The sequence below is a fragment of the Asparagus officinalis genome, chromosome 3 (assembly GCF_001876935.1).
Source record: "Asparagus officinalis chromosome 3, Aspof.V1, whole genome shotgun sequence".
In the NCBI taxonomy this organism is placed as follows: domain Eukaryota; kingdom Viridiplantae; phylum Streptophyta; class Magnoliopsida; order Asparagales; family Asparagaceae; genus Asparagus; species Asparagus officinalis.
Window position 1 is genome coordinate 81,030,793 of NC_033796.1, and position 17,633 is coordinate 81,048,425.

At 36.0% G+C, this 17,633-nt stretch overlaps 2 protein-coding genes across 2 annotated transcripts; both read left to right on the forward strand.

Annotated features, from left to right (window-relative positions):
* Positions 11,471-12,598, forward strand: LOC109835340. Its single transcript, XM_020403317.1, has one exon. It carries the CDS (start codon positions 11,471-11,473, stop codon positions 12,596-12,598), a length of 1,128 nt encoding a protein of 375 aa, XP_020258906.1.
* On the forward strand, positions 14,572-16,080 carry LOC109835341. The gene has a single exon (XM_020403318.1). The coding sequence runs from the start codon at positions 14,572-14,574 to the stop codon at positions 16,078-16,080; it is 1,509 nt and encodes a 502-aa protein (XP_020258907.1).

Sequence of the window (17,633 nt, forward strand, 5' to 3'; positions counted from 1 at the left end):
CTAGTCTGTTTTGGTTTTAGTATATATATATATATATAACGTTTTAGAAGAGATTTGTAGAGAAAAAAAAGTCTTTTGAGCACTTTGAGAGAGAGATTATTGTGAGGGAGTGAGAGATTGTTGGTTAGGGTTATTTTGAGTATTTGAGAGAGTTATAACCCATTGTATTTCTTCTTCATATAGTGAAATCTTCCCATCCTCTCCCCGTGGACGTAGGCAACTTGCTGAATCACGTGCATCTCTGTATTTATGACTGGTTTGTGCCGTTCTTTTGCGAATTGCACTCGTTGCTTGTTCTCCTCCCGTTGCTCACCGACTCGTGTGGGTGTTTGATTCGCGAGCACGCATCCGCCGACGCACAACAATTTGTATCATGGCCTAGGGTTTTAGACCTAGGGTTTTCTTTGGGTGGAGAAAAATTTAGTGTTAGAAGCTTGGATTTCGAAGATCTAGGCTTCGGTGAAGATAGCATTGTGGAGTTGTTAGTTGGAGATCTTGCCTTTCTCATGTGGTTGGGAGTTCATGTTGGAATCCAATCTAGGGTTCAAGTTGGGTAATTCCTCAATTATATCAGTTGTTCGAATTTTCTCTACAATTTAGAGTTAGCGAGCAATGACAGAAGATAGTGGTGAAAGCAGCAAGGCTACGGCAAATACAATTCAGGTTGTACTTTAGAATATGAAGATTAGTGTTGTGAAGTATGATGACATGATCAACTTTGGGCTGTGGATGAGTGATGTGCAAGATGCATTGAATGCTTAGAACTTAGAGGAGACCATCATGGTCCATGAGAGGCCTTCGAAGTATGATAAGACGATATAGGACAAGATGAATCGAAACACTTGTGGGGTAATAAGATCTTGTTTGGAACAAGAGTTGAAGTACGATGCGATCGATGTGACATTTACGATGAATATGTGAGAGATTCTCAACAATAAATATTTTACGAAGAGTGTTGAGAACCGATTGCACTTGCTATGAAGATTGTTCAGATTCCAGATGTCCAGTGGTACCTCACTTGCAGATCATGTTAACTACTACACAAAGTTATTTTTAGACTTGTGAATGTAGATGAGAAGATATCGATGAGTACAATGTGATTATTTTGTTAGGCTCCTTACCCGATGAGGAGTATGATACATTCGTGCTCACTTTGTTGAACGTTAGATCTTCCATCACTTATAGTGAAGTGACTAATACGTTAACGTATTTTGACTTGAGGAGGAAGGACAAAGAGTCTTCCAGAGCTAGTATTTTAGGAGAGACCCTTGTCGACAAGAGGAAGGAGTCCCTATCCAAGCGGTGATAATCGAAGTATGTCAAAGTCAAGAGGCCACTACCAATTAGCAAAGAACCAGTGTGCTTTCTGTAAAAAACAAGGACATTGGAAGAGAGATTGCCCGAAGCACAGAGAGAAGGAGAATAGCAAGAAGAAGTGCCCGAAGGCTAGTGAGGTAAATGTTACTAAGAGTGGTAATGATTTCAACGATTCATACTTTTCTCTATTGATTATTCCAGAGGTAAACTATGCGGATGCATTGGATTGGATGCTGGATTCTGGTGCTACTTATCATATGATTCCCTGATGAGATTGGTTTGTATCTTTCGAGAAGCTTGATGAGGGGGGGTGGTCATGGGAAATAATCAGTCTCGTGGCATTTACGGGATAGGTACCATCAAGATTTGGATGCACAACGAAGTTGTTCGTGAGTTGAATGAAGTGAGATTTGTTCCTCAGCTGAAGAAGAAATCTTATTTTTGTTGAAGCTTTGGAGGCAAAGGAATTCAATGTGACTTTGAGAGCGCTGTAGTAAAAATTACTAAGGGACATTTAATAGTGATGAAAGGAGTCCGCAATAGAAATCTATATTATCTGAAGGGAAGCACCGAGATTGACCAGGTAACTTCAGTAGTTTCACTGGCAGACATGAGTAGACTTTGGTACTATAGATTAGGGCACACAGCTAAAAAGTTATTGTAGGCGCTGTGCAAGCAAGGGCTATTGAAGGGAGCCAAGAGTAGGAAGATTGAATTATGTGAGCACTGTGTTCTTAGCAAAAAGACTAATGTGAATTTTGGGACAACCATTCATAGGACGACAGGCATCTTGGACTATATGCACACATATGTTTGGGGTCCTACCAAGACGACATCACTTGATGGTCGATATTGGTTCATCATGTTTGTAGATAACTATTCTAGGCATTATTGGGTGTACATCATGGTGAAGAAGAGTGAAGTCCTAGAGATATTTGTAAAGTGAAAGAGAAGATTGGAACTACAGACAAGAAGAAAGATCAAGACATTAAGATCTGATAATGGCGGTGGGTACACTTCAGACCCCTTTCAGCAGCTATGTCGAGACGAGGGAATAGAGAGGCATTTCACAGTTAGTCATACACCACAGTAGAATGGGGTAGCAAAAAGGTTGAACCGGTCTTTACTATAGAAGATCTGATGTTTGTTATCGCATAGTGGTTTAGACAAGATCTTTTGGGATGAGACACTTTCATATGCGAACCACCTCATTAATAGGTTGCATTCATCTGTGATTGAGGGAAAAAGCCCTATGGAGATGTGGTCTGGAGAGCCAACACACGACTATGATCAGCTCAAGGTATTTGGATGCCCTGTATTTTATCATGTCAGAACTGATAAATTAGAATCTCAAGCTAGGAAGGCCATATTTATGGGATTCAAGCGTGGTGTGAAAGGATACAAGTTTTGGGATCTATTTGAGAAAAAGATTGTGCTGAGCAGAGACGTCACATTCTATGAGGCTTCGCTCTTGAATCCTACCAGCTCTCATCAGGTGGAGAGCACCCCCGACAATAGAGATATCGCAGGTGGTAGAGATTGATGCAGCTCCACAGAGTTCAGATGGGACTGTATCCATTAAAGTGCCGACTAAGGTAACGCTAGGTAAGCACAGTGATAATTTGGAGGATACATGTACGATAGAGCAGGATCAAGGATCGACGGTTCAGGTTCAGGATTCGATTACAGTTCAGAGATTGAGGAGAGAAATACTGTTGCCAGTGAGGTATACAAACACAGTCGTTGCATATGCACTTCTGGTGGAGAGTGTCGATAAGATGGTTCCTACTACATTCAGAGAGGCTAAGCAGAGTTCGAAGGTTGATTTGTGTGGTAAGAGGCTATGCAGGAGGAGATGGAGTCTTTTCATAGGAACGACATATGGGAGCTTGTTGAGTTTCCAAAGGGGCGGAAAACTATTGGTTGCAAATGGGTGTATACGAAGAAGGAGGGCATTCAAGGCACTCCTATGAGGTTTAAGGCTAGATTGGTTATGAAGGGTTATGCACAGGAAGAAGACATTGACTACAATAAAGTCTTTTCTCTAATGGTAAAGCACTCTTCGATTCGGATCTTGCTAGCTTTGGTGGCCCAGTATGGTTTGGAATTAGATCATTTGGATGTGAAAACAACTTTTTTCATGGTGATCTTGATAAAGAAATTTATATGACTTAGCCATTAGGATTTCGAGTTGTCGAAAATGAGAAATTGGTATGTAGATTGAAGAAATCGCTATACGGGTTGAAGCAATCTCTGAGACAGTAGTATAGGTTATTTGATGGGTTCATGATCGGTCATCCGTACATTAGGGGCCAGTTTGATCCTTGCGTGTACTATCACAAGTTGCATGGAGGTTCATATATTTACTTATTGCTTTATGTTGATGACATGTTAGTTGCTTATATTTCCAAATCCGTCATATATAGATTGAAGATTCAGCTTTCGAGTGAGTTTTAGATGAAGGATTTGGGTGAAGCAAAGTGCATTTTGGGAATAGAGATCGACAGAGACAAAGATAAGGGAAGAATTAGTTTGACATATGTGGCTTATTTGAAGAAGGTTTTATAGTAATTTAATGTGACCAGGGAGACGAAGCTAGTCAGTGTACCTTTGGGAGCCCATTTGAAGCTTTCAGCTGACCTTTAACCAAAGTTGAAGATAGAGAGTTGATGTCGAAGAATTCATATGCGAGCATAGTAAGAAGCTTGATATATGTCATGATTTGTACAAGGCGAATTTGTTACAGGCATATAGCATGGTTCACAATACATGCATGACCCGAGTCCGAGTCATTGGGATAAGTGAGGTGGATTTTGAGATACATTCGAGGTACTCGCAATGTTGGTTTGGTGTTTGAGCGGGACACTAGTGGTGGACATCTATGTATTGGATACGTAGATTCGGACTATGCTGGAGATTTGGATAAGCGTCGATTAACGATGGGATAACTTTGAATCGTGCGCCGGTGTGTTGGAGATGTACCTTGCAGTCTATAGTGGTTTTGTCGATGGTGAAGGCAGAGTATATGGCGATTAGGAGGCTCTTAAGGAGATGATTTGGCTTCAAGAAGTTTTAGAGGATCTTGGTGTTTCACAGTGATCCATCACTATTCATTGTGATAGCATGAGTGCTATCTATTTGGCAAAGAATCTGGTTTTCTATGCGCGGACGAAGCATATTGACATTCGTTATCACTTCGTCCATGATATTTTTGAAGATGAGAATGTGGAGCTCGTGAAGGTTCACACAAGAGACAATCTAGCAAATATGCTCACAAATATGGTCCCGAGCAATAAGTTCGATCATTACAGAAATTTATTGCAGATTTGTACTTGTTGAGGCATTTTGAAGCCATTTGGATAAAATACGGGTGGCTTGATCCTTTGGGAGAGGATGTAGGAAACCGCACTGGTGCAGCCGGATTTGGAGAGATGACGTATTGATGCTCTTATTGGTGTCGGCTTAGTTTTGGGAATACTTCGCCAAGGTGAAGAATTATTAGATAGTAGGTTATTGGGCTAAACAGGATTCCTGGTCTGTTTTAGTTTTGGTTTTAGAATTATTAGGATTTCTAGTCTATTTTGGTTTTAGTTTTAGAATTGTTGGACTCCTAGTCTGTTTTGGTTTTAGGGTTTCTATATATAGAACGTTTTAGAAGAGATTTGTAGAGAGAAAAGAGAGTCTTTTGAGCACTTTGAGAGAAAGATTATTGTGAATGAGTGAGAGATTATTGGTTAGGGTTATTTTAAGTTTGAGAGAGTTGTAATCCATTGTATTTCTCCTCCATATAGTAAAATCTTCCCATGCTCTTCCCGTGGACGTAGGCAACTTGCCGAACTATGTAAATCTCTGTGTTTGTGATTGGTTTGTGCCGTTCTTTTGTGAATTATACTCATTAGTTGTTCTCCTCCTGTTGCTCACTGACTCGTGTGGATGTTTGGTTCGCGAGCACGCTTCCGCCGACATGCAACAAAAATTTCTTCAATTGCTTTAAATTAAATTTGAAGATTATAAACTTTTCAGTTGGATCTACAAGAGAAATAAAAGGTTTAAAAAAGGAGATATGGAAGAGCTTAGCTTTTTTTCTTTTTTTATTTAAATAATATTTGAAGAGAAGTTTTTTTTATTAAACTAAAAATCATATATTTTAGCATTATTCTATTTGAATATCCTATTAAGTGCACATATAATTTGTGTTCATCAGAGGGTGAGTTAGACTGAGGCGAGGTGAGGGGACGTGAGGGGCAATTAAAAATAAACTTAAAATAAGGAGAGAGAATAACCCTCCTAGATTCGAAGGACAAAAGAAGAGAGAGAGAAAATAAAATAAAAAAGTATGCACCTCTCCTCACACACCCATCAACCAAATATGAAAGTCAAAAAGAAATTCTTCCTCTCCACTTATAGCACTTAACATCACCTCACCTCACCCCATCCTCTCATAACCTGTGCCAATATATACATAAAGGACAAAACCTTATTACTAGACCAATGATTTCACTAATAAGCAAAGATGAGGATTTGTTTCGATCTTATTAGATTGATGAGGCTTGAGAGAGAGAGAGAGAGAGAGAGAGAGAGAGAGAGAGATGGGTGTTAGGACCTTGTTCATGCGATCAACTTAGTTTGATAGATAAAATTTTTATATTCATCTAATATATGTTTAAGATATTTTATATAGGTTACAGGAAGTTGGAATCAACCTTCTAGTAGTGCTACTCTTGGACTTCATCATCTACACCATTCTTCATCAAGCTTCACTTTAATCTTTTAAAGAATTGCTTTCTAATGACCTTTCTAGTTATGCTTAATTATTATTTATTTTTCTATATCAAACTTATTTTTACAACGTACTCAAGCCGAGGTAAATTTAGGGTGTATGGCATACACAAGTAAGTGTTAATTGAGGATCCACGGCATACTCAAGCCGTTATCTTTAGTTCCTAAACCCTAGAAAGAAAGCAAAAAAATTTCTACAAAGCTCCTTACTGTCGTTAGCTCTAAAAGCTCAAAGGAGAATTCCCGAGCCAAGAAGAAGAAATAGTCAAGCTTAAGTTCTAAGGATGAAAATTGTCATGTTGATAATATGTTTAAAGGGTATGAATTTTTCCTCAAATCAAAGGATGGTCAGAAATTCATGTAAGACAAACGAGACACTATACAAGTAAACTAAATAAATATAATTCTAGTGATACTAATACTAAACCAATTTATTTTTGGTGTATAAATATCGGTCACTTAAGAAATAATTGCTTGCTGAACAAAAAAAGATTATAAAGGGAAGGGAAAAGTTCAAAAGTGACTACATGGAACGAGTCAGAGAGTAGCTCGAGTGATGATGATAAAAGAGCACATGGTTGTCTCATGGCTAAAGATAGTAATTCGAATGAATCCAAACAAGAGAGCTCCGATAGTGAGGTATACCCTACATATGATGATTTATACTTTACATATAATAAAATGTTGGGTTAATTTGAAACTTTTATTGAAAAATATAAAGTTGTTAAAATATAAATCCAAGTTTAAATAAGGATAATAAATAGTTGAGTGACAAAATTAAAAAAAAAAATTAGAATTGAATACATCTAACAATACAAGTGAAAATACCTCTTTTGAATGCATACCATGTTCCATGTACAAAGACATGAATTGTGATTTACCCAAGCAATTAACTAATAAAATTTGTGAAAATAAAAAATTAGTTAGTAGGGTAAATGAGCTTTCATGTGAGATGTCTTCTGAAAAAAATAAAGCTTGAAACTCGATGCACTACTATAGTTTCTAAAATTAAACAATTAAAGTCCCAAAATATTAATTCAAAAAATACCTTGAAAAACATTTGTTGGTTCTACAGGATTTAAACATGGTTTTTTTTCTAAGCAACGATTTGTAAAAGAAAAAAAACGAGAATTGGTTATCATATTTGGAAAAACATAAAAAGTTTGAATCTTCTTTTGTAAGAAGAAATAATTTAACTCTTTTTGCACTAATCTCAAATACATCTTCTATTACTTGTACTTTATGTGGTAGAATGTGTGATGTTTCAATAAATTGTCAAATGCAATATAGAGTTAAAATAATCAAGTAGATTTGGATACCTAAATACACAGTTACTAACCAACATGGACTTAAGTGGATTGTTAGACCCTAGAGGAGGGGTGATTAGGGTCTTATGCTAATCTAATCTAATTTTATCCCAATAAAAACTAATTAACAAATTATCCTAGTAAGTATGGAATACAACAATATATATGAGTTATGATAAGCAATATGAACAACAAGATATATCCTAACAAAGAGATATAGGCAATGTATGTGCAAGGATATATAAACAACATAAGGGTAAATCTAAACTAGATAGTGGATGATATAAATAATGAGCTATGGACAATGGTGACAAGAAATATAAACATAAGATTAAGTGCACCAAAGCAAACTCAAACACACGATATGATCACGAAGTTCGGACCTTCCGTCCTACGTCTCCGCTCTCTACTCCCGGGGATAAATCTACTATCACAACCGGGTTTTCTACACTCACCTGAATAACGTTTACACCTCACAGTGTCGGTTTTCAATGCTTACCGAACAACGTTCACTCCTCATACTCGGTTTTCTAGTTCACCGAAAACTTTACAACACACTCGGTTTTCTAACTCACCGAAAACCTTACAATCTCACAATGTAACAATAAATGATTTGTTCTCTCATACAAGGGGAGAACTCAATTAAGCATAAATATTATAATCTCTCATAACCCTAATATACTATGTATCCAAATACAATAAGCTCAAGTGGGTGTGTGTAACAAAGAGATAAATCAAATCTAAACTCAATATAAAACTAGCTTTAATAGAAATGATAATCAACAAATAATTATAAATAAAAGCTAGAGTTGAGTTTAGGAAAACTTCTCTAGATGACAAGAGAGAGAGATGGATTGAATGCCCAAAATACAATTGATAATCTCCTCAAACTCTTGTAAAACTTTCTTCATAAACCAACCCCTTAAACAAGCTTAAAACAAGCTTAAACTCTTTTTAAAACTCTTTAAAACATTCTCTTGTTGTGTATAGAGCTGAAGGTAAAAGGGGGTATTTATAAAAACCCCAAAGCTAAGAGAAAGCCAAGAAAAAGACCAAAAAACCACACTACAACAACTCTGGAACCTAGCCGTTGGGACTGATCTGACAGAGTGGCGATCGACCGCGGTGGTCGACCGTGAGCAACAAACAAACCACCAGAAAACTCCAGAGAGTTCGATGGTCGACCGCGGTGGTCGAACGCGAGAATTTTCAGCCGACGGTCGATCGTGGCAGTCGATCGCGAAAGTTTCTACTGCCCACTATGTAAAAAACTCAGGCGCGGTCGACCGTGGCGGTCGACCGTGAACTGATACATGAAAATGAAGTTCTGGAAACTATTTTTCTGAATTTAAAATACTATTTAAAAATATCAAACAAATTCCAAAAAATATAAAACTTTGGGGAATGATTATAGATATGGTAATAAACATGCTACAATGACTGGTTTCCAAAAAGGACTTCCCAAATGAAAAATATCATTATTTTACAAAATAGACCAAAACATGAAAATGTAAACATATGAATTTTGACATTTAGGCTAAACCATGTTTTAAAACTTTGCACAATGATTATGTAGACTTAATAAAATATATATATGATTTTTGTTAAGTCAAAAAACTAAGAATATAGTATTTTCACAAATATGCATATTCTATGCAATATATAATAAATATGAAACATGTGATTTTATATTTATAAACATGAAAACTCAAAAACACATGTATGTACATATATATAACTATATATATGCATAGAAACCAAAACTTATGTATATATATATAACTATTTATATATACGAAGAAAACAATAAATGTGTGTGTATATGATATTGAGCTTAGAGTATCTAACACACATAATATAAAATCTAAACTAAATTACCCAAACTTGATCTTGATCTTCAATAAGCTTGACTTGGTAATCTTGCGGATGAAGCTTGAACTTGAATCTTTAACTTTGAATAACATTGCTTCACTCTACAGTTCCGCCAACCTCCTTTTGATATGATCGTTATGACGCAATCCATCCAACCTCCAACTATGTTGTTTGTCTATAATAAATAAGAAAACATAAATACTAGACAAACAACATTAGTGGTAAATTGTTTGTTAAACATCATCAAAATAAGAAAGCCAACAAATAACTAAGTCACATCTATTTGCTTTTTCTGTAGGTGTGCAAGAAGGCTAAGGAGTAAGACAACATCTGTTATGGTTGCTCAAGGAATATTTTGAAAGACAAGAACCTATTCCTTAGCCTACCAAGAAGAATAAATGGATGAGAAGTTGCTAATACATGCAAAGAGGATTTCATTATGCAAGCAAGTATTTATTACAAAAATACAACTTGCATATATGCTTGTTTTAGTATATCTTCTCAAAGGGGTAAGTAAAGGTAAATTCTATAACCTGTTGTATGTATATAATTTAATTTTTCTTTATTTTTCATTCTTTTTAGGGTTATTTTTATTTTTTTATTTTTTATATATATCTGAAACAAAATAAAAATTTCTCTTTCTTTTTTCTTTTAAAAATTTTTTAAAAAAAATTTAGACATGCCTATGTATATGCTTTCACGAGATTGATTCAGATGATAATATCTTTTAGTATATAGGCTTGATTATATCGCACAAGTTCATATATAATTTTAAAATCTATATAAATACGTATATGTGTACACAAAGATAAAAGTTTGATTACTTTACACATTGTTTCTCAAGATATTTCATGTTGGTGAAATAATCTTGCTCAGGCTTTTTAAAAAGCATCCTCAAGTTGTTTTTCATCAACCAATCATCAACCTTTGAGAAGGGCTACTCTTGTACTTCATCATCTACACTATTATTCATCAAGCTTTGCAATCTTTTGAAGAATAGTTTACTAATCAAAAGGGCCATAAGATCTTTCTAGTTGCGCTTAATTGTTATTTATTTATTTGTATCAAACTTATTTTTATGACGTACTCAAATAGGGGCGAATTGAGGGTTTACGGCGTAGTCAAGCCAGTGTTAATTGAGGATTTATGGTGTACTCAAATCGGCAATAATTAAGGATTGGGACTAATTAGGGCTAGGTGTTACTCATTGCGGAGAGTTAGGCTAAACGACTGGTTTCATGTAAATTCCAAGGTGCAGTCTTTGTAAACATACTGAATCAGGTTGTGATTCAAGAGAACTCTTGGCATAATGAGAAAGCCCCTTTCAGAGAAGGAATTGTTATCTAAACCACTATAAAAATCTCATGTGTTCCTTGGTTGATTTTTGGTTTGATTGTTCGCTTTTATTTTTCTATATTTCCGCTGAATATTATGTGTTTTAGCAAAAAACTATATTAAACATATTTAACCCCCCTCCTCGGGGCTTGTATCTCAAATCTAACAATGGGAAGGAGGTTTCTTCTAATTTACCCTTTTCTTTAATCCCATTGCAATTTATCGTGACTTCACTAACCATTTTCTCCAACTATTGAGGATGTGTATATGTTCCTAACTTGTTTTAATTATGAATAGTCTACTCTTTTGCTTGATAAGAATGATCACATTGATCAATCTAGGAATAAGTTGGGGTTCATTGTAACATGAAAATGTTAGTCGTTGTTTGGGTTATTTTGGCTAATAAAGAACAAATACTTAAGATAAAGATGCTTGAGTCGTGGCATGTTTAGGCCCAAGAAGTGAAAGTTCATATAGCATGGTTCATTTTTCTTAAATCTATTTATTTACTTTTCTTCTTTTGTTTTCCTTTACTCCATTCTCTACCTTAACGGCGTACGACTTGTAATGCCGTGAAGTTATTTCTCAAAACGATATTTGCAGATTTAACTGAAAACCACTTAAAACATTTTTGTGATAGTTCCTAATTGTAGTTTCACAAACTTAATTTGTTTATTTAAAAACAGAAAGAGTTTAATCCATGTTTAATTTGAATAAAAAGAGATGAAAAAGTGCCGATGTCTTATGAGAAGAACAAATAGTTGAGAAAAGCAAGAAGAAATGCTTCACTTTTCCTGCATCATCTATAGTTAATTAAAATCTAATATGTTGGTTTCTCATCAACGACATTCAACTAAAGCATGTTAGTATTAAATAACCACACTTTTTATAATGAAAATCCCAAAAGAAGCTGGGTCAGTTTTTTTGCTGATAATAGGAAGCAGGGAAGTGGTTTAAATTTGAACTATATCCCCCCTGAATCTAATGATAGGGTTTCATTTAATGAAGATGAGTGGAATGAGGGGATTTCTACCTGGCAATCTTCTCTTGTAGGTCAGGTGATGGGCTTGAATGTTAAGTTGGAAGGATTTATTCATAAAGTTTGGACTCCTCTGGCAAAACCTGAGATTAGTCTCCTTAAAGCTGGGGTGTTCCTTTTCAAGTTTAAAAATAAAGAAGATATGAATAATATTCTCTTATCTGGTCCCTGGTTTTTTGGTTCTCGTCCAATGTTGTTGAAGCCTTTGTCTGTGGGGGATGATTTTGAGAAGTTAAATGATTGCATTTATCCTTTATGGATACAGCTACCAGCTCTTAAGTTGAATTTATGGAATGCTAAAGGGATCAATAAAATTTCTAGCATAATTGGTCGCCCTATAGCTACAGATATGTTAACTGCCAATATGCAAAGACTGGCATATGCCAGAGTTCTAGTTGAAGTGAAAATGCCCTCTCCTCTCCCAGATAAAATTGCAATTCAAGGGCCTGATGGTTCACAATATCTTCAGAAAGTGTTCTATGAGCTTAAGCCTAGATGGTGTGACCACTGTAAGAATGTAGGCCACGATACTAAGTTCTGTAAAAAGTTTTATCCTGCACAAAAATGGATCCCTAAGCAAAAGGATACTGTATCTGATTCCAAACAGGCAACTGTTCTGATACCTAATGCTACTGATAAAGGTGTAAATCCTGTTGTTGTGAATCAGCTTCCTACTAAAGTTGTTACCTCTTCTGTGAATTCTGGAGCTGAAGTGCTATCAAAAAATACAAATGAAGTGGTCTTTCCAGCTGATACAAACAGTGCTGTGCAGGTGCATGTTCAGCCTGTTTTGAACTTTAACAAAGGAAAGGATGCTGTTCTCCCTGGTAGTTCATGGCCTCAAGTGCACAGAAATAAAAGTAAAGGAGTTAACCCCTTCTCTCCTCTCACTAACTTGATTTCTGCATTGGACCCCTCAACTATTGATAGAGGGGGTGAAAACCTATGAACCTATCTTTTTGGAATGTTAGGGGATTAAATAAATCCCCTAAACAGCATTTGGTTAAGAAACACCTTATGCAATATCATCTCTCTTTCTTAGCTCTTCTGGAAACAAAACTAAAGCAGGATAAAGTTCAGGCAATAGCTAAAAAAATTGCTATAAACTGGAAGTGTGTCTCAAATGCTAATAACTCAGATAAAGCCAGGATTATGATTCTGTGGGATCCATATATCTTAGATGTTCATATCATTGGCTCTTCAGCTCAACATGTTACCTGTGCAGTTAATTCCCTGGATGGAAGGTTAACCTGTGTTATTTCTTCTGTTTATGGCTTCAATCATTCTGATGGGAGAAAGTCATTATGGACAGATTTATCCCAGATACAGCATGCTTATGGGTCTTTACCGTGGCTGCTCTGTGGTGACTTCAATGCTATGATTAGTGAAGATGAAAAATTGGGTGGCACAACTCTATCTGAATCTGATACCAGGGATTTTAACCATTTCATTGATAGCAACCAGCTAGCCCATCTGAAAACTATTGGATGCTTTTTTACTTGGAACAATAAACAGGATGCTACTACTAGAGTTTGGAGTAGATTGGATAGAGCATTAGTGAATGATCTCTGGATTAATACTTATAATTCAAGCCAGGTGGAATTTCTTCTTCCTAGTTTCTCTGATCACTCTCCTGCTCTTATTTCTATCTTTGAGGATCAAGTGCAAGGTAAGAAGCCCTTCAAATTCTTTAAGATGTGGATCAAGCATGCTAACTTTTTACCTACAGTCTCCTCCATATGGAATACTTCTATTGTTGGCCACACTATGTTTTCTGTCTGTTCAAAGTTAAAACTCCTGAAAACAGCTCTGAAGGATCTCAACAAAAGACACTTTTGTAATATCAGTGAGCAGGTTCTTAGAGCAAAGATGGATCTGGAAAATGCTCAAAAGGCTTTGTTATCTGACCCTTTTAATGCTTCTCTCATAAATCAAGAAAAGGTTTTATTGCTACTTTCAACAAACTTTTGGAGTGTGAATTATCATTCTATCAACAAAAAGCTAGAATCAAATGGAATCTCCAAGGGGATAGATGCACAAGGTTTTTTCATTCTGTTATCAAAAGCAACAGACACCATAATAGAATTATGATCCTGTATAACAATAATGGAGATAGAATTACTGAGGGAAATGAAATTGCTATGGAACTTATCTCTTACTATAAATCCTTGTTTGGAGCCTCAGTCACTACTATTGATCCTGACATGGATATAATTCAGAAAGGCCCCTGTCTTAATGATCTTCAAACTAGAGAGCTATCAAAGCCAGTTACTAAAGAAGAAATTAGGAATGCTGTTTTTTCCATGCCTGATGATAAGGCACCAGGTCCTGATGGGTATAGTGCTGCCTTCTACAAATCTGCTTGGCCTATTGTGGGAGATGAAATCATTCAAGCTATTGAAAGTTTCTTCAAATCAGGTAAATTATTGGGGACTGTCAATTCTACAGCAATCACTCTCATTCCAAAGGTGAACTGTCCTTCAAATCCTGCTGATTTTCGACCAATTTCTTGCTGCAACTGCATTTACAAGTTCATTTCAAAGATTTTAGCAAACCGAATACAATCTGTCATGGGAATTATCATCAGTGAATCTCAGTCTGCTTTTGTAAAGGGTAGGCAAATCCAAAATAACATCTTGCTGGCCCATGAACTAGTTAAAAACTATGGAAGGAAGCACTTATCTCCTAGAGCTATGCTTAATATTGACATCAGAAAGGCTTTTGACACAATTAACTGGGGTTTTTTTGGATAAAATGCTCAGAGGTTTGGGGTTCCCTACAACTTTTGTTGATTGGATTATGACTTGTATTTCAACCCCTAAATATTCCATTTCTCTTAATGGTTCCTATCATGGCTATTTCAAAGGGGCTAGGGGTTTGAGGCAGGGAGATCCTCTCTCCCCCTACTTGTTTATCATAGGCATGGAGTATCTTTCAAGACAACTGAGCTTACTGAATAATGATGGAGAGTTTAAATTTCATCCTAAGTGTGGTAGTCTCAAGATTTCTCACCTTATATTTGCTGATGACCTGCTTTTGTTCAGTAAGGGGGATGTAAAATCTGTTCTGAAAATCTACCAGTGTGTCAAAAAATTTGGTGCCATTTCTGGACTTGAAGCAAACCTCACTAAGTGCTCTATATTTTATGGTGGAGTTGATGACACTATCAAGAATGAAATCTATAATCACATTGGATTTCCTGAGGGAGTTCTTCCATTCAGATATCTTGGTCTTCCCCTGATTGCAAAGAGATTATCTTTTGTTGACTGCAGTCCCCTGTTTCAGAAAATTTCAAATCAATTTCAAGATTGGAAGAAGCACAGAACTCTGTCCTATGCAGGCAGAATGCAGATTATTAAAAGCATCATTCTTGGTGTTCAAATATTCTGGACTTCATGTTATATTCTGCCCTCCAGGGTCCTTCAGAAAATAGATGATCTTTGCAGAGATTTCTTGTGGGGAAGATCTGATCATAGTCTCAAGGCTCCACTTGTATCTTGGGATAAAGTATGTACAGGTAAGAATCAAGGGGGTCTGGGTATCTTTTCTGCCACTACTTGGAATCTAGCCACTGCAGTTAGAACATTATGGTATGTGCATTCAAATAAAGAGTGTTTGTGGATTAAATGGGTTCATGGCACCTATCTTAAAGAATCTAACATTTGGCAAGTGAGGGTGAAAACTGGAGACTCTTGGTTATGGAAACAGTTGCTGAAGGCAAGGGATAAAGCTGTGAATCTTGTGGGAGGGACTGATATGCTAATTCAGAGCATCAGGTCTTGTTATAATCAATCCAAGATTCAGCTATCTGAGCTAAATCTTGTGGGTGGAACTGATATGTTAATTCAGAGCATCAGGTCTTGTTTTTATCAATCCAAGATTCAGCTATCTGAGCTCTACAAGATCCTTTCTCCTACTAATGTAAACGTATCTGTACCTTGGGCAGATACAGTTTGGGAGAGTTCAATCCTACCTAAACAGTCTTTTATCTTGTGGTTCGCTATTCAAAATAGGCTTCTCACAAAGGATAGACTGCTTAAAAGAGGGGTAATTCAATCTAATCAATGCTCTCTGTGTGAAGGGGGATCTGAAAGTCACAAGCACTTATTTTTTGACAGTAGTTTTTCTATGACTGTTTGGAATGGGGTTATGGAATGGCTCAAGTTTAGTTGGAGGACATGTGATTGGAGATTGCTTCTTGATTGGTATTGCAATAGCCTAAAGGTGAAGGGTTCTAAACTGAAAGTGAAGAGAATGGCTCTTGCCGCAAGTGTTTACTACATTTGGAGAGAGCGTAATGAAAGGATCTTCAAATCGAAAAGTAGAAGCTCTGGCCAAATCATTAGGGATATTAAAGTTGATTTATACACTGCTATCCTCAACAATCTTTCGCTGCCAAATGAAGATTGGGGTTGGTTTCTCTCCCTGTAAATGGAAAGTTGAGTTTTCTTTGTTTGTTGAGTTTTAGTTCTCAGAGTTCAGTATCTGAGATTTTTGATGTACTTAACTTCTAAATTTTGGTTTGTGAATAAAAATCATTCATTTACCAAAAAAAAAACCACACTTTTAGCGAGCTACCGAATAACCAATTAATGGACCTCTACTAATCATTCTTGAATTAAATGACTTAGTTGAAGAAGATATGCTAAAGAAACCTAATTGTAAAGGTAAGCATAACTATGCTATGCTTTCCGAGAGATTAGTGTTGTACATTTAAATTCCTCAAAAAAGTAACAACAATATTGTCACACGCAGTTGCAAACACTTAATTCAATATTATATATAGTTGTAAATGCACCGGAGTATTTGGTTATCATGTCCTTTTGGATCTACCAGGGCTGGTTGCTGTGAATGTTGCAATATAAATCTCATGATATTGCAAACTTAAAAAAATGCAATTGTGACTTACGTCTTTGTCAGTAACTCGAGATCTTTTGTGCTTTCTTAATTAAAGTAAAGTGGATAATTACAGTGAATTCAAAATATTTCAGTTGTACATGACTGCAGTCATTGCACGTTAAAAATATGCAACCAAAGAATCAAACACCTTAGGGCATCTCCAACCCATCGCACCAAAATGGTGCAAATTTTGCACCAAAATGGTACAAAAGTCACATCTAACAGTAATTCATCTCCAACCCACTGCACCATTTTTTGCACCAAAAAGAATATTCTCAGTATCTTTCTTTTTATCTACTTTTATATTATTATTTTTTATTCCCTATATTTTTAACTATTTCAACAATTAACCCCACATATCAAATTTTATTTTTTCACATATTTTCCAAACAAAATGATTTATTATTTAAAAAATTAAACTAATAAAACTAATAAAACAATAAAATATTATTTTATTAATTAAAATAACTTGATTGCTGTAGGCATATAAAATTGCTTATAGGTCCCTTAGCACAGCTCGGCACAAACCGACGAACCAACGAGTTACGCTAAAACTTAATTAACCAACAAATTGTTGCATATTAGATTTAATATAATAAATTGGTCAAATTAGTTTCACCAGCAAACACAACAAGAGGAAGAAATTTCTTATAGACAACCACTGGCTACAAAATCTTTGCTATGGTTATAGTTAACGCATATGACGTGCCAATCGCAATGGCTAATACTAATTAAATGATTTTATGTTGTCTAATTTGGTTTATAACCATCTTCCTTCTTGTACTTCAAATACTGAGCTCGTTAGGGTTGATGTGAATGATGATAAAAAGCTTTAAGGATGTAGCTTTGACGCAAAAAAAAAAAAGACCCTTTTTCCTTTGAAAGAAGCGAGATTGAAGAAAACTCACCGAAATAGCAGCAAAATGATCACAACTTTTTCCGCCGTCAGCAACCCAGTCAAGCTCTCCGACTTCGAACCAGAGACAAAAGATTTCTCTCTCTCTAGCTTTCTCTCGCCCTAACAAGGATGGACTTGGATTGAGCTTTCTCTCTCTAAAAGGAACCCCTTCTCTCTTGAAGGGAGG